The sequence below is a fragment of the Camarhynchus parvulus genome, chromosome 9, assembly GCF_901933205.1.
Source record: "Camarhynchus parvulus chromosome 9, STF_HiC, whole genome shotgun sequence".
In the NCBI taxonomy this organism is placed as follows: domain Eukaryota; kingdom Metazoa; phylum Chordata; class Aves; order Passeriformes; family Thraupidae; genus Camarhynchus; species Camarhynchus parvulus.
In genome coordinates, this window is record NC_044579.1 from 10,660,765 (window position 1) to 10,686,056 (window position 25,292).

At 48.3% G+C, this 25,292-nt stretch overlaps 1 protein-coding gene across 1 annotated transcript in view; it reads right to left on the reverse strand.

Annotated features, from left to right (window-relative positions):
• Positions 1-24,350, reverse strand: part of P3H2 (prolyl 3-hydroxylase 2) — a 64,013-nt gene extending 39,663 nt beyond the window's left edge. Inside the window, exons 1-2 of the mRNA XM_030954651.1 lie at positions 24,345-24,350; positions 22,583-23,212 (exon numbers count right to left, since the gene is read on the reverse strand). Of these exons, the coding sequence (XP_030810511.1) occupies positions 22,583-23,212; positions 24,345-24,350 (636 nt within the window). The remainder of the gene's footprint in view (positions 1-22,582; positions 23,213-24,344) is intronic.
• Between the last annotated feature and the right edge of the window lie 942 nt (positions 24,351-25,292).

Below are 25,292 nucleotides of genomic sequence, written 5' to 3' on the forward strand. Positions count from 1 at the left end.
TCCAAATATAATGAATTTATCCATGGCTAGGAGCCTCATTTCACAGGTGTGCACGTGGTGAGAACTTTGTTGGTTACACTGAAGCGACAAATCCAGGTAGCCAACGCTCCAGAGTAACCTTGGAGCATCCCAGAACTCTGCAGGATAAATGTCACTAACACACACCTCCCCTCCCACCTAGGTTTCACTGCAATCCAGAATTTACAGGAAAAACTCTTTGCAGATGGGACCCCCAGCACAGACCCTGCTCTCCATAACACCACCACTCACAAGGGTTACCTATGGAGAGCACCCACAACCATCCATCTCCTCCTCCACCTGATCAGTGGGAAGGGGCCTTGTCATCTAATTCCTCCTTTTAAGGGGGCTTCCTCATTTAGGGAGCAGCATCTTCCAGCTCCCCCTGGCCCTTCTCCCCACCCTGCAGCAGCAGCAGAGCTCCTGTCCTCCCTGGACACAGGAGTACAGTGCTGAGCTCACGTCCCCTTCCCAAACTGCCTCTGCCTGCAGAGGCCACAAGCTGACAGCATCTGTTTGGATTCCATTCCTGGACAAGACCTTGCTTGAAGCATTTGATTTTCTCCACTTCTTCCACTTCCTTTCTGTAACATGAAGCAATACTTTTTCCCCTATAAAAACTGAAATTTGGAGCATGCAACCTAAATTTCAAGGTATTTATAATTTTTGGTCCGTGCACTCTCAGCATTACCCTGCCAAGCACTACTTGCTGCTGGGAAGGCTGACAAAATGTGATCAGCCATAAACAAGTGAGCTTTGACTTCACTATAGGATGGAAAATGGAAAAGGGAAAAAGGAAAAAACAAATGGTATCAAACACTTGTCACTTTTGCAGTGGCATGGGATGATAACCCTGCTCTGTGACAGCTCACCACAGACTGGTCTGCTACTGTCTATCAGCAGGTTAAGGCAAGTAAAAAGCCAGGAGGAAGGGAAGACAGGTTATCAGCTCTCTTTGGAGATAACAGAGTGAGGAGGAGGGGTGGAAAACACATCTCCAGCTCTCCAAAGACAACTTCAGCCCAAGGAGCACACATTCTGAGTGGCTTTATCCACTGACATGATTGGAACAAACACTCGTGTCAAGCTGCTTATTGGTGCTTACATCATATAGGATGTGAAGGGATATAGGAAAGCAGAAAGTCTGCTACCCAGTTTGGATAGCTGGGATCTGGCACAGCTGTCTGACCTACATTAACTTTCCATCCACTGGAGTACTACTTGGAGGAGATTCTTAACCACTGTTTTTGTATCCTGTGCTTCTAGTTTGTAAAACAAGTTAATTCACAAAGAATCTGAGTTACCTCAGAGGAAGAGAATTATGAGAGACTTCCTCTGTCTGGGTCTGATAATTCATAATCCAGTGCAGGGGAATTTGCTTATAAGTAAAACACTGAGGAACCGTTGTCTCTACCAGCAGTTGCAGCTTCAGGAGCTACGGAGCTGCTGTGAAGCTGGCTCTGACCCTCTGCTATGACCTTACCCTGTTCACCAGCTCCCAGCAGGGCAGGAGGCTCCCTGAATGCCAGCTGCTTCCAGAGCAATACCCTGCAGTCCTGCCTCTGCCCTCCAGAGCCCTCCTCATGAACCTGGCAGTGTTTTCCAGCCTGACAGGCAGCAGCACCCAGCATCTCCCACAGCTTGCTGGCGTGGGGAGCATGTGTGGCCATTGCAGTGCTCACCACTACACAAGGGCTCAGCACCATGAACTCTCCTGCCCTGGGAACTGCAGAATCCCACTGAACAACAGGAAGTATTAAATCAGCATCTCCTCTGGAAAAACACTGCAAGAAACCACCCACGGGACTCTTCTGTTCTTGCTCTTTTGGCCCTGAAACCACCTTCCTCAGCAGATGAACCTTTTCTGACAGGAAACGCTGCCTTTGTCCATCCCATTGTCTCCAGAACATCTGCACATGCTGTCAGTGCTCTCGGGTGGGCACATCCCCCCTGGCCTGTGCCTGTGCCAAGGAAGAGCCTTTTCACAAGTACCCTTCCCTTTGACTCAGCCTTGGACCAGCAAACACCAAGGCCACACCTGCCCTGCCAGTGATCTGATTTCTGCAGAAATGTAAGGGCTAGGATAACCTGAGGAATGTGGGCTGCCCTTGCAAACAGCCAATCTCACAGCAACATCAGTCCTGGCACTCCCACTGCAGGACACCAGCAGCCAGGAATGCCAAGGCTGTGCTTTGGGGAAAGTGGAACCAAGTTAAACACACATCCAGCAGAGCTGGGGCAGGGACAGGAGGCAAGACAAAATTACTCTGGAAGGTCTGGTCCAGGACTGAAAGCAGTTGGCGTTCTCAAGCTAGAATCAAAAACACAGAGGGGAGCTGAAAACACACTTCAGATGCAGGCTGACATATAAAAAGAAAGGTGGTGAGGAACCAGAGTACAGCCACTGGCTTAGTTTGTACCATGTGAAAATGTTTATCTAGGTATCAGGAAAAAGAATACCCAACTCCAAGGTCATTTTTTCTTTGGGAACTCAGGACTGTCCTCAGGAGGATTTTAAAATCACATGTAAAAACCTGGCATGTACCCTATCTCAAGCAGGTGGCTGGACTACAGAAGTTTTTTTAGTATCTGTCAGTGCAGCATTCACATGAATCTGTGACCTTTGAGAATTACAATTCTGAAAGATCTTGAGCATTTTTAATTCAGAAGATTTGCCAGGCTAGATCATTTACCCCAGTTCTTAATGAACCACTGCAACTGCTAACTGCCTTGTATATTGAAAACAAGCATCCTGTTTGTGCTCTGAACATGTTTTTCTGTCCTTCCTTGAGTGCCCAGTGCTGGCCACTCTTGGGGACCTTTGTTGTACCTGGATACAGCTGCTCTCTCTGTCAGTTGCATAAAAACAAAAACCAAAAGCAAACCTCCTCCTCCCCCAATACCATTAATCATGCATTTTCTAGTGCACACAAACGTTACTAAGAGTAACATCAGCAAAAGCCTGGGACAAATAGGTTTTCTCACTAGAAAATCCAAATGCAGTCTCTGCACTGCATGTCCACAGTCTGTTTTCGCAAGGAGCTTCAAAGGAGCAGAGTGGCAGGCTGGAGTTTGTGACACATCTGGCATTGGGCTCAAGTTTATCTGGGAGGGATCTTAATTGAAACAAAAAATTCATAATTAAGATTGGAATCCCTAACAACCTTCCCAGCACCCAAACAGGAAATTCCAGGTAGGAAACTGTTTCTCATCCAAATCTGCCTCCTCCTGACACCAGAAGTCAAAGGAGCCCTGTGTGGGCCAGGCACCTGTGATTTTGTGCTGCCCCTTGGCACCCAGGTTAAGCCAGGTATCGACATGGGAAAAGAGATGAAAAGGAGCTGGGAGACTGATATCATGGACATCCTTGAAAACAGAGAAGAAAATCAATGTGTAGAGCAAGATCAGTGTGTCAGGGGCAGGCAGGCACCACTGTCTCCATCAGCCTTCTCCTCAGCTGGCACCTCCAGCCTGATCTGCTGCTCTCACCCAGGGCACTCGTGAGCCTCTGACTGTTTCCTCCTGCTGGAAACATGCCTCAATGCAACTGAGGCATCTATTGCTTGAGGAGCATCAACAAGTCACTTGATGAAATGTACATAAGCACTTGACACCTTTTAGGATAAAAACAGCCAAAGGAAACTGGGATTCATCCCAAAACACACTAGACAATCTACATTATTTAGATGGTGATATACCTGTCTCATTCCCAGTCCTTCATCTCCTCAAGCAAGATAAATGGCAAAGGAAACAAACCAACACCCTCTAAACTTTCCTCCCCAAAGGATCCAGTTTCCATGAGACTAGTCTGCCTGGGCTGTGAGCTGGAAAATAATACACCAGAGCTCTGTTCTTTCTCAAGGGCCAAGATGAAGAAGCTGTGCACAACCAAGAATGAAAAATCCCATGACTCTGTACATTTTCCAGGCTCTGCTCCAGGCTGGCTGCTTATCACTGAAGTTGTGAAAGAAGCACAGCAGCTCTCTTCCTGGAAACAGACTGGTCACATGTCACAACACAGGCATCTTCCAGCATCTTCCCCGTCTGCCTTCCTGAATCAGCACCACAGCAAACTCCCAGCCCAGCAAGGCTTCCCATCTCTGAGCGCCACAGGAGCCAGCACACAGCCCAAAACGTGACAGTCAGAAAGTGTCCCCAGGAATGAAGCAGGAAGCCAATCATCTCTCCAAGAGCCAACACCAATGTTTGCCTTTGGAACTTCAACTCCTGCATGGAAAAGACATGAAAATCCAGGTCATTCCCCTGCTCTTCCCATGAAGGATGAATCAAGTCCCTCAATTCTGTTTTTAGCTGAAACCACAACAGGAGGTCTGCAAGGGTGGGAAAGCCTGGGAAGTCTGATATGCAGCCTACATCATGTCTGGGCTGCATCTGTGTGACTCAGCAAGCTGGGAGGGGGTAAGATCAGCATCTGTGCTAAACAAGAGCCTCCCGCTCCTTGCAAAAATTGTGGCACAGCCAGACTCTGAGCAAGCAGAGTATTTGGAGGTGGAATAAAAATACTTTCCTTATCTAGCAGATTACAGCAAGGCTTTCTCAGCAAGGAGGGTGAAATGTCAGCTGTCTCAGGGAAGCAGCTCTAGCACCACAGCTTTTATGGCAAAATGGTTTCCTGCATATCAGCCAGAGAGGGACCCAGGGCAGTGCCAGCATCCACCCAAACACATGGCAAACCTCTGTCTTGGAAACATTAAAAAACTACCAAGAGTTTGCCTATTGATCTCACCCATTCACAAGTGTGTATGCACCAAGAGTTGTTTCCCCTCACACTCCACTTGTGGGTATGCTTAGGTCTAACCAGAATTACAGGGTGGCCTGGAGTGGCTTTACTGATGAGCCTGACAGCATCTGGCATGGGAATGACATGAATTGCAGGAGTCAATTCACAACAACAGTTTACAGCAAACATTCACAGCTTGCTAATGAAGAGATAATTCTTGTCCTGCTGCCAACACACAGAGCTCAGCCCTCCTTGTGGTCTGGTGAAGTCTCTTTCCTTCTGCAGTTACTTGCAATGAAAATGTGCAGAGCAAACCCTCCCACCTGCACAGGAGTTTCAATAGCTACATCACTGAAATTAATTAACAAATCAAGAAAGGGATGGATTTCTGGAGAGGCTCATGCTCTCCAGAGCAGGGCAGACTCTGTTGGACCATTTCCCCCCTACCACCCTTCTGGCATACATTGCTTTTTTGATTTCTTCACTTTTTCTGTGGAAGGCAACTTACTGGGCTATTTTAGTCTTCTAAACTGAGTAATTCTAACAAAACATGGTGTGATCTGTGGCAAAGGACATGATCACACTTTAGTGCCTTCATATCTTTTCATCTTAGCAGGGTGGTGGGTGCCTGATGCAGATTCTGACCATGGGCACAAAGCAAGAGCAGGAACTCTCCCTCCTGCTTTCACCTTGCTGAACATGGACACTCTCAGGAATTTATTTACCACATCAGTGCAAGCACTCCAGGCTCTATGAGATGAAAGAACTCCAAAAGTTTGTACACCTGTTACTGGCTCTGAGCATCCCATCCTCTAGCACAGAGCAGAATCACACACTGGCTCTGTGCAGATTGCACATGAAAAAATCATTAGTTAAAAGGAAAAAAACAAAGCCATAACCACCATGAAAGAGGAAAGCTGTTAGATGGGGTTTTGTGCTCATTCACTCAGCTAAGGTAAACTTCTTGCCTTGCACCTCCCACAGCACAGCCTGAAGCAACGGCTTTTCTTTCTCAGGACTGAGAAGTCTTCTCATCTTCTTTCCTTGCTTCAACAACTTTGGATTGCCTATGAGCAAATAACATCAATCCTTTCTGCCTGATTGCTACCTTGCTGCTTAAGGAACAAGTAATGTGATTAATGAAATTTTGAGGGAGAAAGCAAAGGCTTTACTAAACACAAAACATCAGCTAAGCACCGTGAACTTTTCTTAAATTCCCTAGAAATGAGAAGCAGCTGCCTGGCACCAATTCCCCCAGCAGCAGTAACTGCAGCATTTGGAGCAGCTCTGGGTGCTTCTGAAAATAGACAGGATCTTGTGCCAAACAAAATAATCCCTTAATTTTATAGGTGTCTGAATATAAAAAAGGCTGAAAATTAGAGTGTCTGGGGAGGCACATATATTGCATTGCCTGGTGTCTAAAAAGGTCTTTCCTTTTCCTCTCCAAGCATCAGCAAGTGGAGCTTGACTTGATTTAAACTGGGAAGTGTGGGCATCAAATAAAAAACCTTTTCATTGGATGTTCAGTTTCCCATGAATTTCAGTTGTTTGGGCTTAGGCCACTCAAAAAAAAAAAAAAAAGCAAAAATTAAAATCTTTCCCAAATCCTAGCAGTATTCCACAGCAAGGAAAAGTCCTCAGCAGCTCCATGTAGTGGCTGCTGGCAGAGGTTTGTCTTGATTTTTTAACAGGATATTTTAGCTTCTCTACATAGCAGTGGCATACACTGTGGTTGTCTCCTTGGGTGAAACCAGATGAAAAATTGGCAAAAAATTACATTTTTTTGTTCCTGGGTAACTCTTCTGATCTATGTTAAAAATAGCAGGAGGAGTCAGGCTAGAAGGAACCTGGATGGGGCTCAGTAGTGAATGTGGGAAGGGGATATTTGTGCTGAGGAGGATTTGTACCATTCTGGGCAAGGCTGAAGTTCCTCTGCCAGGAATACTGCCCCTAAGAGAAAGAGCACTAGAGAAATCTTCTGACTGCTCACACCACAATGCCCTGCTAAACCAATGGGGAATCAATGACTCAGTACACAAGGCTCTGGAAACAAATTTTAGAGACAAAGTAGGGAAAAGTCTCACCAGAGCACATCACAAAACTCTGGAGTTATTTAAAGCACAGAAAATACCAAGGATGGCCCATGAAACAGCAGCTGCTTGGGACTGGTCTGTTATAAGTTACTCTAAATAAAGTACTGAATATCCTAATTATGTTGAAAATTGTACAGGCCACCTTCCATATTTAGTACAGAGTGGCACAGAGACAGCCAGGGGACAGGACACATTCTTACTTCTTTAGCAGGATGCCACCCAGATCCATATGCAGACTTGGCCTTCTCCCCTGTTATTTAAACTACAATAAGCTGTGCTCTGCATTCAAGGAAAAAGGGGGGTGGGGGAATGAATCCAGACCTTTGTGGGGAAGGTTTCAGTGAAAAGGCTGGCTGCTTTTCCGTGGTTACTGAGGTAATGAAACTTCAACAGGGGCTTACACAATGTCAGAGTGGAAGAAATTCAAAGCATCTACGGGAGGGGTTTCAAGTTACTCAAAAGCCTCACTGATAGGATTTCAGAGCCAGCTACTCTGCTTGGACACCAACGTGCAAGTGAACACATCTTTCCAAACCACACGCAGCCAGGCTTGTCCCAGCCATTCATAAGCAGGAGTGTGAAGCAGCAGGGCAAATCAAATAAATGACTTCATTCCTCTGGAGATATGAGCAAATGGGAACAAAGAGAGCAGTTACAAATTCAGGGTGCCATATTTTTGGCAAGTTTTCTTCTGCTGAGGAACTAGGAAAGATTCAAGGAGTACAGCTGTTCTACTTGTTCCTAAGGCTCTGCACTCACGAGTGCACACAAGTGTGTAAGCACAAGCGAGCTCCCAAATCTCCCAAATTCACAAGCCCAGCTCTGTGGAAGACGTCACACAGCTGTTTAACACACTAACACTTGTGCAATTGGACACAAAGATGTGTGTCTGGGGTAAAGCAGGGTTTGGGGTACTGCATCCCATGCCAGGGAAGTGTATCCTCTTTGCTAAGGAAAAGGCCAAAAGCTCTTGGAAAGCCTCACTTTATAGTAGAAAAGGTGTTCATGGACAGGCTATGACACTCCCAATTGCTAACCTGAGGTCCATCAAAACACCAATCATTGTGAATTTTCTTCTGCAGCAATCCATGTCTCTGTAGCTCAGAAAAGAAATGTGTCTATGCTTGCTGCTGAAGACCGCTGTCCTATTGTAAATGTGAAATCTTCTACTGTGAACTAGGATAAAAAGTAATAACAATTTTTGGACGTGTTTCAGTGATGTGAAACCCAGTGCACACTACCTGAGAACAACCCTGGTTAAACTTCTCTGCCTACTGGCCTGGAGGATGAGTCCCTCCTGAGGAAGGGCCAAATCCCCTGCGGGACAGTGCTGGCTCTTCCATACACCTGGCACAGAGGCTTTAGGAAGTGAAAGCAGAGCTACATGGCCTTCAAAACCTTCCAAAGTGGCAAGCTGAGAGACACTGGCTGCAGCTGTGTGCTTTGTGCAGGGTTGAGACCCTGTGAGGGATGACCCCCAGCTCGCTCTCTCCAGCCACAGAGAGCCTGCCTGGCTGCTTCAGCCCCAGCAGGAACTCCTGCTCCAGTTTTCCACGGGAGAATGTTCAAATCCAACCTTTTGGCAAGTTCCTCCTTTCAAAAGAAACAAACCTATCACTGCTCATCCTCCTCAAACCTGGTACAGGCAAGTGCCCCTCAACACAACAGCATCCCCATGGTCTCCTCCTCCAGTCTGGCACAGGAGTCTGACAAACACATTTGATGCTGTGACTCCTTTCCCCAGTCCCTTTGCCACTTCTCTTTCCTGCCCCACTTTTCTTGCTTACATTTCTCTTTCAGTTCTCCCACAGGTGGAAGACAAAGTGAAATATGCTCCAGAGCTGAAATTTCAGTTCACCTCGTGAATTTGAAATCAAGCAGAGTATCAGCTTTCCAAAACAAATCTCAGGGGATATTGAAATAATTATTTTTTCCAGCAATGATTTTTTTTGTTTGATTAAAGTAAAGCAATATGAAAAATAGATAAAGCCTTGCTGGAAAGGGAGAATCCCTCTCAGCAACTCTCCTCAAGCAGTGTAGCTGAGACAGCATGAGCTGTCAGCCCTGCTCAGCCCCATGGCTGATGGGTCTGACTGTCCTTGCAGGAGTTCATGCTGATTGTAAGGGTCTTGCTGGTGAGGTTCACCAGAAAGAAGCAGGGATGTGGGTAGAAAAGATTCACAGGGTAATTTATGGTGAGCTAGAGAATGGGATTTATGGCATTGGGCCATAAAGTGGTGGGACAGAGGGATGGGATTGGGTTTAGGACATTAGGACATTTAGGACACTTCACCCTTCATGCTCAGCCAGATGAGTCCTGTGAAATGAAAGCTGCTGCCCCTGGACAAGGCAGCTGGCTTTCCACATTCAGTCCAGGTCCCAACAAGAAAATGTTTGTAACTCAGGAACCACTCCAAAGAAAACCCTTGAGTCACATTTTTGACCATGATCCTATCAGGCTTTGAAGGCCTAAAACAAGGACAACCATTATTCTGCAGCCTGATGATGATTTTGGACTCCCACTCATCTGAAATGCTCAATTTCCCCAGGTCCCAGGGATATTATCAGGTTTTGAGGGTCCTTTAAAACAGCAGCAGCAGCAGCTCAAGGAGAAACATCTGGAATAAACATACCAAAGGTACTGAAGTCTCTGCAAAGGTAGTAAGGAACACCTGGCTGCAAATGTCTGCAGTATGGAACACAGACCCTGCTCTGCTGCCTGTGGAGCAGCTTTAACAGAGGGATGGAAGCTGACCTGCCCTGGACCTGCATGGCTGACAGCCACATGTCCTCTCTGATGTGCAGGACAGTTGTGACAGTGAATTGCCACAGCTGGATGACTGCTCTCCTCTGAGGGGACAGTTAGCTCATGCCCTGCTAACAGGTCAGGCAGCACCACTGACTCTGAGCAAGCTGCTCCATAATTGGCCTTTTGCAGAGCAGGACATCTTTAATTAATCTGCTACTGTTTGTGTGTGCTGTTCCTGCTGGAACTCCCTCACGGAGCACGGACACCACGCAGCGCATCTGACATTCCCCAGATATGTCATGTCAGCCCTGTCACACACACAGAGTGCCTGGTGTGCAATTACTGCACATCAAACTCATTCCACAGATGGGCAAAGCAGGGCTGGGAGTGCTGGGCTGGAGCAAACCCAGCCACTGCTGTCCTGCCTCCTGGACTGTGCTGGTGTCTGGCTCACAGGCTCTCAAATCAAGCACAGTTGGGACAATCAGGGGCTGCTGCACCTGAGCCCAAGGTCTGGCAGATCTCATCTGAGCTCTGTGCAGAACAAAAACCCAACAGGCTGCAGCCAACACACACACTTCAGTGCACAGTGCAGCTGTGCCTTAGTAAGCCATCAGGCATCAACCTGAGTCATCAGAACAGATGTGAGCCCACAGCAAATACAGGCACCACTTCAGCTCTTTGTCTTTCTGAATAAGCTGCGTCACACTCCCTTCCGTTTGTCCTAACAACCTCCATCTCAGTGCTTTCACATTAAAGGACAGATACACCATTAGACATTTTACCCAGCTTTACTGCTAATATCAGCACATCTCAAATCCAGACACCTGTGAGGACTCTGCTAAATCCATCACCAACTTACAGTGCAGTCCATCAGTCAGAGCAGTTGTCCTCAGCATGGACCAAGATCAAAGTGTGCAGCTCAGAAGGCTTCAAACCCTGCTATTTTCAGCAGCCTTTGGTACATATCTCTGTCTGAAATTCCCCAGCACTGACACCCCTCTGCTGTCACCCGTCACTGGTTGGACAAAGTCTCTGATTGCACTCAGCAGCACCCCTGGCTCTGACACAAGAGATAGCTGAGTGCTGCTTTTTGGCTTATAATGCTAAGCAAAAGCAGACCTAGTTTTCCATGCTCAGGACTGCTAAAGCACTAAGTGTAGATAAGAGCAGGGAGCCAAGCTTGCTGGCACATAAAAGGGAGAATACAGCACAGCCAAAATTCTACTGCAGTTTTGCAACAGGGGAATCTACAAGGATAACCTCCAAAATGCCTGATGATCCTCCTGACACAGAGGAAACACTAGGAAAAGAAAAGCAGATTCTCCCTTCCTTGTCTTCCTACAGCCCTTACCTTTCCAAGCCAAGGACTCAAGAGCAAACAGCAAAATTAAATACACTTGAACTCTCAGCTGTCTGGGCTTAGCTCTCCTCCCTCAGTAGCAGATAATAACTTCCAAAGCTGCCATTAAGCGGCTTAAATAAGATGGACAGTAAAGGGGTTGACATAATGCACTATTGACCCAGCTGTGCCATTGACCAACTGGCACTTAAACAGCAACATTCGCTTGGCACAGCAATCCTGATCACTTCCCAAATATAGGCCTTTCTAGGCCTGAGTACTTTCTTAGCCTGATTAAATAATCCCTCATTCAGGGGCACTGCCAGCTTTACACCTGAGCACTCCCTCCCATCTCAGGTAGGCAAACACCAGGAGGGTTTTGCTGTTCATCTCCCCAGCTCCCTGCACATCTGTGCACACACCCAGAGCATGCAAGAGCTCAGCTGGCAATCCTACTTAGCAGGACTTTGTTATTCAGCACAGGTTGGCTGCAATACCAAAGCAACCCCAAAGAGCAGCACAGAGGGTCCCAAAGGACCTGGAACCCTTTCTGAGCAGGGCTCCACCACTGAGGAGCTGAGCTGTAACAGCCACCATGCAAAACGGCAGCAGAGGGACAGGAATGTAAACAATAAGCCTGAAACATGCAAACCTTCACTATCTAATACTTCTCAAAAGCATAATGAAGGACACTATGGCTTCTACACCATGCTTTTCAGTATAGCTGAGTGTATTGATTGCTGGCAACTCAGTGACAACTTTAAGAGCTGTAACTTACAAGAAAAAGTCCAGATGAATGGCTATTCAGGTCTCTACCTGGTTTGGTTTGATTCAAAAAGGATTAGAAGCTAAAAATGGTTTATTTACGAGTCTGTCATCTAGCCAGATTTCCCAGCAAGGATCCAAAAATATATTTGGAAAACAGAAGCACAGTGATTAAAGAAACAGTGATTTGGAGTTAAAAACCCCACCATGGAAGCCTTGTGCTACAGTGCAAAAATCATTTTGTAGGGACTGTTTTGCTGAACAACCCAAACAGTAATCGGGTTGGAATGAGTCTCCCAAGATGGGAAAATCTCTTTTGTTAAGCTCAGATCCGAGTTTGGCAACATTCAGAGAATCATAGCCTACTCCAACTCCCAGAGCTTCAGCTATCACATGGAAGAGTCCAGCTGCCAAAACTGAAACTGTCCTGCACATCCCAGGCCATCACGGGAGCTACAAGCCTTGTCCTCTACAAAGCAGTGCCTTGCAGAGCTGCCTCCTCTCACAGTGCTTGCACAACCAGGCACTGATGTCCCAAGTTGTGCTTTTGTTACACCCAAGTCACTGAGGCTACAGCAATGAGACCTGAACCCAGCATTAAAGCACTGAGTGTGGGCAGGATCTGCCCCTTTGGAGGGGGGTGAGCCTGGGCAAGGAGTGCTCAGGGCACAGTGAGAAAGATTCTGCAGTTTGGGTGGTGGAGAGCAAACTCCAGCAGCAGGAAGGGAGAGCACACAAAGGTCATGCTGATGGCAGACAGGGGTGCAACAGCTTCTGCTCCCCCATGCAGGCAAAAGTGCTGCATGAAGCCAGTCTGAGCCTGGCTTCAGCTGGAACTCAGCTGGAGACACAGCCCAGACATGGGCATCACCTGGGGAAACAGCTCTGGGGGAGCCTGAGGCGTCCTCTGCACCCTCACACACACAGCACATGCCTGCAATGAGCTGCCACAGTCCTGCAGCCCAGCCTAGGCTGCACAGAAGGGATGTGCAGTTGACAGCTGAGTGGACAAGCTGCTTCCTAAAGTGGCACATCACTGTTTTATTGGGTACTTGCCTGCCTTGTAGCAGGATCCAAGCTGAAAACAAGTTTTAGTGAGCAGCACCCAGCGAGCCAAGGTAGCTGGCTGCAGGAGTCTGTGACTGACCCTGGAGTGGCAACCCCAGAGAAGCAGCAGAGCCACCTGGGTACCAGGGTGCAACACTTGTGTTAAAGAAAATGGACTGGGGCTGCCAACCAAGGAACCACCATCTGCCAAAAGACATTTAAAAGATCTTAAAAGATACTTAAAGCAAAGGGAGCAGTGGTGACCAGCTTCCCCAGCAGCCCACAATGGGATCTGCAGTGCCTACACACAGTGTGCTGAGTGCACCAGGGTAATTAGGAGCACAAGATGCACCAGCACCACTCACTCAGCAAACCCTGCCCCAAGCACCTGCTTTCAGCAGCACAGATCAGGATCTGCATCACCATGCAATAAAAGCCTCTCCCAAAGCAGCCTAGTTCCCTCTACAAAAACAGCCCTTCCTCAGCCACCTCTGGAGCTCAGGGCATCTCACAACTCTTGGTTAACAGCCTGCAAGCACATCCCCAGGATCAGTGCTGCCCACAGGTAGTAGAAAACTCCTGTCCATTCTCAGTCCCTGCAACAGAGACCAGCAGCTCCATAAATAGGAAAAATGCAGGTAAGACACAACATTTTCCTCTCTTTCACTAAAATATTTCACTAAAATCTTCCTTTCAGACTATTTCAACAAAACTTTGCAGTTTCTCATCTGCTTCCAAAGACACAGAGTAACTCAGGTCACAGATGCCTCAGAATATATATATAAACCTTAGAACAGGCAGTGCCTTAGCAAAAACCACTTTAAAAGCAGCTTTCTAAGCAAGGGAACCAACAGACTGTGCTTCAGTCCCTGGGCAGTCACAGCAACACCTTCAGCAAATATTCTGAAGGATATTTTCCAAGCTCTTTCTACACCACTGATCTTTCCTGGGAAGGAATATGGCTGGCTCCATCTTCAAAAGAAGCTGCACTCACAGCCCTGGGCAATGAACTCCAGTACATCTCCCCACTGCATCCTCGGGAGTCCAGCCCTGACCTCAAAGAGCTGTGGGTGTAGGCAGTGCCCTACTTGCAATACTCTGAGGCAGGATTTACCCACCCTTTTTTTTCCAGGCAGAAGGCTCTGTGGATTCATGTGCTCCCACCTCTGACTTTGACAGGACACAGCACAGCCTCAGGCTCATCTTTCTGCAGGGATATGATGTGAGATCAAGGCCACCATTGCAGCTGCTCTGGAAAACCCAAGGTGAAAAGCAGCATGTTGATGTCTAACAAGCATTTTCGTGATGTTTCTGATTTTTTTAGTTTGGGTACACCAGGTACATTCTGGTGGTGCAGACATTCAATTTCTGACAATGTCCCTTCATTCTCCTCTCCTTCACAAATTTTCTGTGCCCTCCCAGATGCTCCCAAGACCCTTAATAAAGCCTTTACTGCTGCAAAGACAGAATTTTCTCCTGTCCATGGCTAACCCACATGTAAAACCTGCTGACTGCTCTGCACCCCTGGTGCTGGTGACATTCTGTCTGCAAACCCTGCCTGACATGAGAAATAGCATTAGGGCAGGGAGCAAGGGACAGTGGCCACTGCCACCAGGCCAGCTCTCAGTGGCTGTGAGGGGACACGTTCCCTGTCACACCAGCACGGTCAGCATGCTGTCCCACACCCTATCTGCCTCCCATCCCAGCACCAGCACAGACTCAGCCTTTCATCCAATCCTGAAAGAACGTGTTTTTCCCCTCTTTTTTTTTTTTTTTTTAAGTGAACAAGAAGCTACAAGTGAATATTTGGCCTTCACAACTTATGGGCTCCAGCCAAACCCTGCCATATGTTCCAGCTAATACATGTGGGCTTTGCTTCTCATCCAAGAAAGAAAAAAAAGGACATTTATGAGTTGGGATTCAGCAGGATCATGTGGGAAGGAAGGGGTGGGGAAAGTGATGCTATTTTGGTTGCTGTAATTATTTGGTGGCCAAATCCCTGACCCTTGACGTCAGCCCTGGAGGGTCTGTTTAAGTGACCAGTTGTCATGGAAAGGAGAAGGATGCTTGGGAGGTACAGGCTGATGAGGAACAGCTCTTTGCTGCCTGAACCCACCCACAGGCAGACCCCCTGCCTTCATTAGTCACCACCAGCTCAGGGCCAAGAAATAAAAATGTCAATACCTTCTTGCTGATACATTGGCTGGAAACAAAAGCGTGCAGGGAAGTTCGTGCCCTTCTTCCTGCCATCCCTTACTGCTGGAACACACCGGCCAAGTCCTGATCTCAGCTTCCCCAGGAACTCCAGGGCCCTCAGCTGGGTCACTCCAGGTTCACATCCACTCATCCCAACTCAGCCTGGCCTCACTCCAGACTACACACATGGAAATATGCCCTGTGCAGAGCACAGGGGTTCCTACTCCTTGGGAACAAACCCAATCACAATGACTAATTCATACCACCTCCAAAGGAAAAAACTAAGATAAATAACCCCTCAATTCCTTGCTCCAGACGTCCAGCAGTGCTTTGAGCCCAGAATCCTGCTAGCAAGGCTCCAGCAGTGCTCGGGAGGTTGGCAGTAAAGCAGCAGCTACTGACAGGATGGTTTCTCACCACTGCCGGTGCCATCCACGATGAAATCACCAGTTGTACAAGAAATTGGAATAATCCTTGCTGAAACCTCAGCCACAACTCAAGAGTACTGGGCATAAGTTTGCTTAGCAGGGCTAAGTTGCATTGCTCATTCACATGCAGTTCATCATCAGCTGCCGTTTGTTATTCCTGTGGCCAAGGACAACAAAAGGGCTCTGCAGAAGCCAGAGCAGAGCTCTCAGACGTATGGATGAGATTTAACAGGCAGCTCAAAAAGCCACTTAACAAATCCCAGCACACCACGGCGCATGGACAGGGCAGTGCAGCAGCAGGGCTCTGCCAAGGAGCAGCCAGCAGGGGAAAGTGCAATACCCATGAGAAACTAAGGAGATGCAAGAGCAGGGAAGGGGCAGGTTCCTGGGTCCCACCCCAGCATCAGGAGTCTGGGCTCTCCTGCACTGTTGGTGCCCAGTTTTGTTCCACTTGGGATATTAACCTGCACTGAGAGGCCTTTAGATCAAGGTCTCAAAAAATCCACTCAAACCATGTGAGTCACACCTGCCTCATCCATCATCCAAGCCACGTCACCAGAGACTGCCAAGAAATAAGGAGGAATTCAGGGTTACCTTGTTTTCTCCAAAAGACTGCAAAATATTGCAGGCTGGGACCCACTGCACTGGGACCCAGCCTGCAATAGCACTTTTCTATATTATTCTATTTAGTATTTAGTATAATTTGAAGCCTTGGCACGACTGCATAGCCATGAAGTGAGAAAGAGGAATTTGGCAAGACCAAAAGAGCAGCCCTGGCTATCAAATGGATGATTATTAGGCTGTATGAAATGAGCTTAGTGGGTCTAAGACCAGTAGATGTTTACTGGTTGTGTCCTGATTTGCTGGGCAGTGCTGTGCTAATTTACTACCAGTTGAAATGATGTGGCAAACTGCAAACACCTTAGTTTTGCTTTTGCATTTGCTCTATTAAAAAAAAAAAAAGAACCAAACACAAACACTCAAAAAACAAAAGAAACCAGCAGAAAATCACTACAACCAGCTAGTCTAATTTTTAGTACATGACAAGCCCATACTCAAGTCCAAAAAGTCAAGACTGACTCCTGTGAAGACACTGAGACACCTTCATGACAAAGATGTACCTAGTCTGCATTTGCTGGCAGCAGAATTGAACCACTGGGTCACCTCTTTCCCTCTTTGACAACACTTTCAACTCTAAACATGTTAGAAGCATTTCATTTGAAATGGTCAGCAAGAACAGGAGCAGGGGCAGTTGGGTCAGTGTCCCGGCTTAGGGCAGGACTAAATATCCTGTTTTAAACCCAGGACACTGACCCAACCATCAAGACTCAAAGTTTTCCATCCCCATAAACTGAGTTTATTTTTGTCCTAAATAATTTTAACTTTCTGAGCACTAACATTTACCCTCTGCCGAGGAGTAGGAATGCTTTCTCAGAAAATCTAAATAAAGAGATGTTCCAAGAGATTAAGTCTCAGATCTGTTTATTTATCCAGTATCTGAGTAATACCAATTCTCAAGATTGAAGATAAATAAACACCACTAATAGTAAAAATCCAAATAATAATGATTATGCAACAGTTTTACTATAGGTCTTCATCTGAGATGTCACATAAATCCTGCAAAAACAAGATCAACGGCACAGGCAGACTTTGCAGGACAGGTGGTGCCTCTGGTGAGAAACAGCTGCTCCCCCAAAGACTTTAAAGTAAGAAGTTTTACACATTATTCTGTGTCAGTGCCCATGAGATGCTGCACATGAAACCACACTTCCCCAAAGGCTGTGGCTCACCCCAGGACAGGACCCCATTACCAGCTTAGGTCCATGCAGCATTGTGGCACGAAGGAAAACTGAGCAAAACCTTCATGGAAAACAGCAGTCCTGGAGTGAAACAAACCAAATTCCCTAAGCAACCACATTGGTGTGAATCCAGAATTACTCCATAGCCCCCAGGTAGGTGATCCACATACCTGCCACAGAGACAGAAGTCTCTGGCCCTGTGAAATACACAGAGGTGGGCAGCAAGTAGTTACTCGAGGTGGAAAGGATTTGGTTGAAATGTCTCAACAACCACTACCCTGAGGGTTGGTACACTCAGCCACCCAAGTGTGGCTGGTGGAGAGATCACACAAGCACTGGCAGAGGACAGAACAACCAGACTGGGAGGTTAAAGGCCAAGGTTTACATACACAACTCTCCTCCCTTGGGTCTGGATTGTCATAAATAGGGAGTTTTCAAAGGCAGAACTGGAGTCAGGAATAATCTGTATCACAAGTGTTTCTGAAGTTTGGCCTCACACTTGTCTCTTTTGTTTCTCTCCTGTGGTCTTTTATCAAGTGGTTATTGTGCCTGCTGCATTTCAGACATCTTGGTGGTTGGGTGGGCAGGACAGCCCAGTGTGACCCAAGGACACGTTCCCAGTGCTGCCTCCAGCACTGCCCCATCTGCTGCACTGTGGAAAACCCAGCATTGAAGATAAAAGTGGAAGCTCTCCCCAAACAAGACCTTGTTTTTTTAAAAAAAGAAACAGCCTTAAAGAACAAATAAACAGTCTCTCCTACAACACAGAAAACCGAAACATTATTGTTTTTTGCTTGCAACACATGAAGTCATGATGGTAACAGAACTGAAAAACATCTCAGACATGGTAAGGGGGAGCTCAAGCCAAAGACAGGATAAGCCAGACACAGTCAGGCTCTTGCCCCTTTTGCTCCACCTACAATCTGGCATTACTAAGAGAGAAGCAATGTCCAACATGCTGGAGACTTGTTTTATTTATTGTTTTAAACCCAAGCACAGGCTAAAAAGCTTTTCATCATCTAGATCCAAGGCTGGTGGTTACAGACTACGTACATACAATTCCTGCCATGCTTCACCAATGTGCAACGGGGCATTCAGCAAAGTGGGGAGACAAGAACACTGCAGCTCAGGATTTACAAACTGGGAGGAAGTGCTCAGCAACAGCACACCAATATCCACAGAAAACTAAAACAGGCTATAGCATCAACCCAGCAAGCAGGCCAGGGAATGCTGTGGCTGCCAACAGGACGAGACAAAGGAAAGAGACCTCAAGGGGAGGGTCAGTAAGGTAGAAGAGAAACAAGATTTGGTTTTGCAGTTGACACGGTGATCAACTTTTCCAAGTTACTCGTTGTTTTTGGACCAAGCTGACTTGCAGAAGTTAGACTGGGGACTGGAAGTAGTGCTCTGTCACAGGGTTCATGGCAGACTAGCCAGGGCAAGCTCCAACACGGCTCCTGAGTCAGCAGCTCGCAGCAGCAAACACTGCCACAGTGTACATTGTGTACATTTCCTCCTCCACTTACTCTCAGAGCTAGAAAAACTCCAAAAAGCAGGGTTAGGACATCATGGCCTGCAGGCTAGGTTTTTACAGAAACAAGATGACTACAGCAGCAAAGCAAGGAGGACATGACTAATAAAATATTTAAGAGGGCAAAGAGATCGTACCACACCCACCTGCCAAGCCCAGAGGTTATTGCTTTGACAAAGACCAAGCAGCCAGCACAGAGCTGAGACTCACCAGCATTTGGCAAACTGTCCAGCCCATGGGACATGGCAGCAGAAACCCACTGAAGAACCTTTTCACTGTGGCTGGAGAGCCCACTACATGCACTGCATGTTTCCATCTCCTTCTCAACCCAGCCCACCCTAACTGCCTCAAGCAAATGCACCCAACTCTATTTCCAAATTACCTGAAAACACCAGCTAGCCTAGGAAAAGGAGGAGTCTTCTACTTAAATACATATTGAGAAGCCACAAAGAAGTCTTGCAAACACACATGGACTTGGGCTGCTTGTTCAGTGCAATCCGTCTACAGTGTGCAGAGTCTGCAGTCAACTTCAGGAGGCTGATCCTGAGCCCAAAGCTGACAGAAACACTTAGCTGAACCCACAAGCTGTCCCATTCCTGCAGTGCACCACAGCCTCCCCTCACATCATGCCAGAGTCACCAGAAACACTCAGATCATGTCTGTGAAATAGAAAAGTGGTCTTCAGAAGACCACTGTTTCTGTTTCAGAAAAGTATGGATAAATGAGGAAGTAATTGATAGGATGATGGGGATGATCACATCAAAGGCTGATAGAACATGTTTTTGTAGAGGGATAGCAGTGGTATTTCACCTACACATATCATCACCTCCCTGCCCCTTTACAGTGCTCTGTGCAGGAATATCTTCAGCATCTGCTCAGAAGCAGGAGCAATGCAGCCCTGTACATCTGCTGCTACAATCCAGTTTTAAAAGTCCCAAAAAAGCAAAAAAAAAAGGAGTAAAAAAAGCCCAAAACTTCCAAATCTAGCACCAGTTTTCCAGCAATTCACTGCAGAGTCTCATTCACATCATTACAACTGGGCCAGGTTGTGCTGGTGCTTGCTCTGCAGTGGAACCAGAGGCAGTGGGAGACCCCAGCCTGTTCCCAGGGCACCAAAGGCAGTGGGGAGCCCTGCCTGCTCCCAGGGCATCTGGGTGGCTCTGCTGCTCCCAAAACAGCAGAGGCACACAGAGTGCTGGCCAATGTTAGGCTGTCCATCTGTCCAGCAGGACTGAAAGCCTTTGCTTTTCCTACCCCACAGGAGTGTTGCAAGGATTAGTTCATGTATATTCAGCACCGCTTTTCAAAGCACTGCACAAGAGCCAAACCCTTCCATTTTTTTCATCTGTTCCTTGCTCTGTCACTCCCTCCTGACGGGATGTGTTTCTCCCCTCCTGAGAAACAAACAAGCACGAGGTCAGCAAGAGTGGGAGGTGGGAAGCACATTCCAGGCTGCTCCTCTTTTCTCAAAGCACAAATGGCACCAAACCCTGCCATCCTCCCAGGGCTCAGCATCCTGGCCCCGTGATGCAGCCCAGGGAGGAGCTGGACAGGGTACACAGCAGGGTGTTTAGCCTCATCTCTTTGGTTTCAAGAAGCAAAACACGAGGGTGAAGTGGCCACCCCCAGAGCTGTGCAGCCTGTCTGTGCACCCACAGCAAGGCAGGGGGGCTCTGCACAAGCCCCACCTTGAAGCTCCCCTTTTCAGACAGAATGCTGAGCAGCTGTGGCAGCCAAAGTCAACGCAGAGGATGTGGAGCTGATGCATCCCAACCCCCAGGGAACATGCCAAAGCTTTGGCACTCAGCCTTGGCATGAGGGGATGGTTCACATCCAAGTGTACGACAGCAGACCTCGTGTTTGGTGCAAGTGCAGGCAAATCCCATGTGGGGCATTTTCTCCTGTGCACAGACTTGTTGAGCCAGAGCAAAAGGGCAATCCTGGGAGCAGAGCTCAGATACAGGCAGCAGCCAGGTGAGGACATGGGCAAATCACTGCAGGGTGCTGTGAGGGACCAGGCTGGTCAGAGTGCTGCTTACAAAATCCAAGAGAATCAGAAAGGGTTAAAGAAAAAGTTATTAAAAACACAAACAAGCCTAATCAGAGAGTAGCTTCCCTTGGCTCCAATGCCTGATACCTGGACAGCCATACAGATAACAAGAACATCCACTACTCCATCTGAGAGCAGTGAAATCAGTGTTAGCATGAACATAAAATCCCCAGATGTTGCAAAAGCAAATTAAGATGAGTCACACATAAAATAAATTTTAAAAAAGCTGTTTTCAACACATTGCTTTGATAAGCTTAGGATGCCATTAGGAAAATAACTTCAGTCTCAGTAGAAGCATACATGCAAGAACAGCCCATACCCCAAAATTTTCTGTGGTTTTATATATCAATTTTACCGAAGTGGGAGACAAAAACCCTATTATCTAATTTAGAGTAAAGTTCTTCAGTGAGATTGACATCAGTGAGTCTGAAAAAGGCTTTGAAATCAGATTAAGAAATCATTGATTTTTTAGCATGACAAATTTTGCATCACTTCCCACAGATGCTGACACTACATAGAATATCTTTTATAGTAAGGACCATCAGCTGCACTGGCACTGCACACAAGCCAAATTACAGCTCCAGTTCACCCCCAGGATTTCTTTCAGGAACTCTGCATCACATGGCCATTAGAGTTTAAGCCAATGCAGTTCTAGTCCCTGACTTGTAAAACTGACATTAAGGCAATGACAGAAAAGGAAGCATAGAAAAAGCAATGTAGCTATGATTTTCCACTAGGTTTGAGTGCTGATGGTTTTCCTCCTTGATGTTGCTGCATAAGAGCTGCACCACAGGCACCAGCACTGCCTAGCAAAGATGTTTGTTTCTCCACCTAGAAATGGATTTCAGCAGACTCACCCTCCCTGTGCACCACTACGCAGGTCTTCACCTATTAAGTTGCCTATAACAACTAAAAGGTTATGAATGTGCTCAAATAAAGCAGAAATCCACAGGGAGATGTTCCAGAAATGCTTTAAACATTCCGTTTGTCATGAAACGAAATTCCCAGAGTTTTTGTCCTTACTAGTCATGAACAGGAAGACTTACTACAGGTAGCTGGCTTGACAGAGCACAAGTCTTGGATGAATAAGAAAAATACCATTATCATGGTGTGGGTTGCTGGGAGGGTTTTTTTTTTTTTCCCTCTGGGTTTTTTTCCTTCTTTTTGGCAAGGAAGTTCAAAGAGTAACACCATTTTTCTCAGGTAAGGCAGCAGCTATAAGGCAGAAGTTACTGGGATAAGAGGATGATACTCAGGATGTCAGCGGCTGCTAAACACTGACTGCACACTGTTACTTTCCAGAAATACTGCAAAGTACTTCACATCACATCAGGACAATGACCATCAGGTCCCTGGAACACAGGTTATGTACATTCCAGCTTTCCAGCTTCACCTACAGTCCCAGCTCCAGAAATATGAGATCAGTTCAGGTTGTCTGAAAGGGAAACACCTCTGGCAGAGGGCGTTGGGGGTTACTGAGGGGTTTTTCTCTGCAAACTGAAGGCAGGCAATTTTCAGAATTATACTGTGTTACATTAAAACAAAAACATCCTTTCCCCAAAGCAAATAGAAAAAACACCCAAAACAGGACAGGTAAAGCACAGGTGAACCAAAGCTGGAGAGAATCTACGTTGCTATCCAGGATTCCATGTCTCAGGAACTGGCCATGACCACTGACCGCACACACCAGAGAGAACGTCGTGCGGACCACACCTGTACGGCTCGGGAGAGCTGGCAGAAGGGGCACACCTGGGATGCTCGGGAGTATGGAAGCGCGGGTAACCCTTTGGAGAGGGCGGTTCGGAGGGCCGGGCGGTGCCTACCTGGATGTAAGCGCGCTGCAGGTAGCTGTAGGGCACCCTGCGCTGGAAGTCGGCGCGCACCTCCTCGGCGGCGCGGTGCCGGGACACGGCGCCCAGGCGCGGCTCCTCGCAGCGCCGCACGCACTCTGCGCGCCGCAGCACCGAGCCGAAGAACCGCAGGTCCCCTCCGGTGCCCGGGCCCGGCTCCTCCAGCCGCACCTGCGCTCGGCACAGCCGCCGGCACCGCAGCCGCGCCGCCCGCAGCTCCCGCCGGCTGCGCAGCGCCCGCTCCAGGCACCGCGCCGCGCCCGCGAAGTCGCCGCCGTAGTACGCCTCCACCCCGCTGGCGTAGAGCGCATCGAAGGGCTCCAGCGGGCCGCCCTCCGCCGCGCACCCGCCGCCCGCCGCCGGCAGCAGCAGCAGCGGCAGCAGCAGCGGCAGCAGCCGGGCCCCCCGCGCCGGCCGCCGGGGGCTATGCCCGCCGCGCCGAGGGCAGCGCGGGGCGATGGGGCTCGGGATGCGGGAGGCCCGGGATACGCGGTCCGCCCGGCGGGCTCGGTGCAGTGCGGTCCGTGCAGCGGATCCCGGCGTGCTGGGATGCGGGGTCAGCGCCGTGCAGTCCGCCAGGCGGGATCCGTGCGATGGATGTCGCTATAATGGGACGCGGGGCTCCGTCAGCAGGAGCGGGGCTCGGTGCGGCGGGCTCCGGGGGCCGTGCGCGGGGCTCGGCTGCGGTGGCGGCGGGGCCGCGGCTCCATGCACGCCCGGCCTGTGCCGCCCCCCGCGCCGCCGGCACCTCTTAAAGGGCCCCGCGCCGCCGGCCCGGCCCGCCCCGCCCGGCCCCGGCCCGGCCCCGTCCCCCGCAGCGAGCCGGGGGCGCGCAGGGGGAGCGGCGGCCGCCGGGGCTGCTCCGAGCATCCCCGTCCCCCGCGGCCGCAGGGGTTGGTGAGTGACGTCGGGAAATGTAAATCGTCCCGCGGTGATGTCAGAGGCAGCAGCGGCAGCAGACTTTGCTCCCGCTTCTCCCTGCCGTGCTCCGCACCTCCTCCCGCCGCCCCGCATCCCCGCGCTGGCGGCATTATTCAAAGGATGCTTGGTGTCGTCTCCCTGCGAGGCTACTGCTTGGAGCCGTCTTTCGCTGGATTCTCCACCCCGCTCGCCTTTTCTTACCCCGGCACCCTCCTGCCTTCGGGAATTCTGCAAATAAATAGTCTGGGATGGGCACAGTGAGTGGCTGGCGAAGCTTTTTCAGCTCCCAGCTGTGTGTTTGTCTCAATTCCTCCAAGATTTCTCTCTTCCAATGCTGCAATGCCCTGCCCTGCCAAAAATGTTACTTTTTTTTTTTTTTTGCATGAATTTTAATGCTTTCTTGTGACGAGACGCTTGGCAATGCAGACTGGTGACACATGAAAAAAATATCTTAGTTGGCATTTTAAATAATCTCAGTGTTGAACACCTGTCACCAAGAAGTTTTTCATATTAACACAGTTAATTTGGCTAAAATCAGCTGTTCCTGAGTGAGGGAGATTGACCAAACCCTGGATTTGGCTAGGTGCTTTACTGTAAGATGTTCTGGGCTCTGCTACTCCAAAGGCTGTGCATACATCACCGTTCTCAGTAGGGTCTCTCGCAAGGCATTGTGGCCTTATTTCTTTCAGATATTTCAGGAATATCTCTACAGATATTGCCTATCTTCTTGTAGACTAAAACAGCTGGAAATGGGAGATGCCTGAAATCCACTTGGTCCAGACTCTGTTACTGCAATAAGCCAGATGTTCCTCACGGTCATGCTGTGCATCCCCCTCTGCTGCTCCAGTGACTTTGATCAAATCATGCCTTGTTTATTCTGCTGTGTCCCGGATCAGAAACAGGGCTCAACAGCCTCTCATCGGGCAAGTGATCAGATTATGGAGTCAGTTTACCACAGTTTCACATAAAGGAAGTTTTTTTTCCACATGACTAGAGATTACTAGAGTTCTTGGTGGAGATCTTTCCCATCTGGCAAAGATTTCACAACAATTGTCCTTGTTGCTTTCTTGCCAATTGGCACAAAATGTTTTAAAGGTTTGGATGTCCCCTCCACCCTTCTGCCTGCCAGGCTGGCATGCTGGGGAGGGCATCACAACAGGAGAACCCAACCCTGAAAGGGGTATCTGCAGTGGGAGGGGTACATGCTGTAACCGATTGCCTGTGCAAAACAAAGGTCTCAGGTCCAGATAAAGCCTTTTGCAAAGAAAAGTTTATCAGCACTCCTCTGGGAGCAGAGTTGACATTATGAGAGGGCTACTTAAACCTTCTCAAGGGTTCCAGAGGTGCCACTGGTGACTGCAGAAGTTTAGAGCTGGGGAGAGCCCTGCCCCAAATCACAGGGATAAAATGCTTGGGAATGTTCTGGGTGAATGTTCTGAATGGTACATCTCAGATGATCTGTTTGCAGAAGTGCTGTACCCAATTCCACATTGCTTCCAAGTCAGCAACATCTCTGTGCTTGCAGTGGTAACTGAGGCCCTGCATAGGAAGGAATGTAGAAAGTACATGAGTGACTGGAGAGAGAGAGAAGTCAAACAAAATGTTTTATTTCACACTGCTGCATGTTCTGGTCCAGATCTTTATTTTCATTAAAAGTCCTTTTTAAAACAGTGAAGAAAAAGTTATTTGTTCTGACCCATCCTGCTGCCCTTCTTGCAGGGTTTTCCCTGTAGGCATCCACTCACTTTAGGGCCAGACTGCC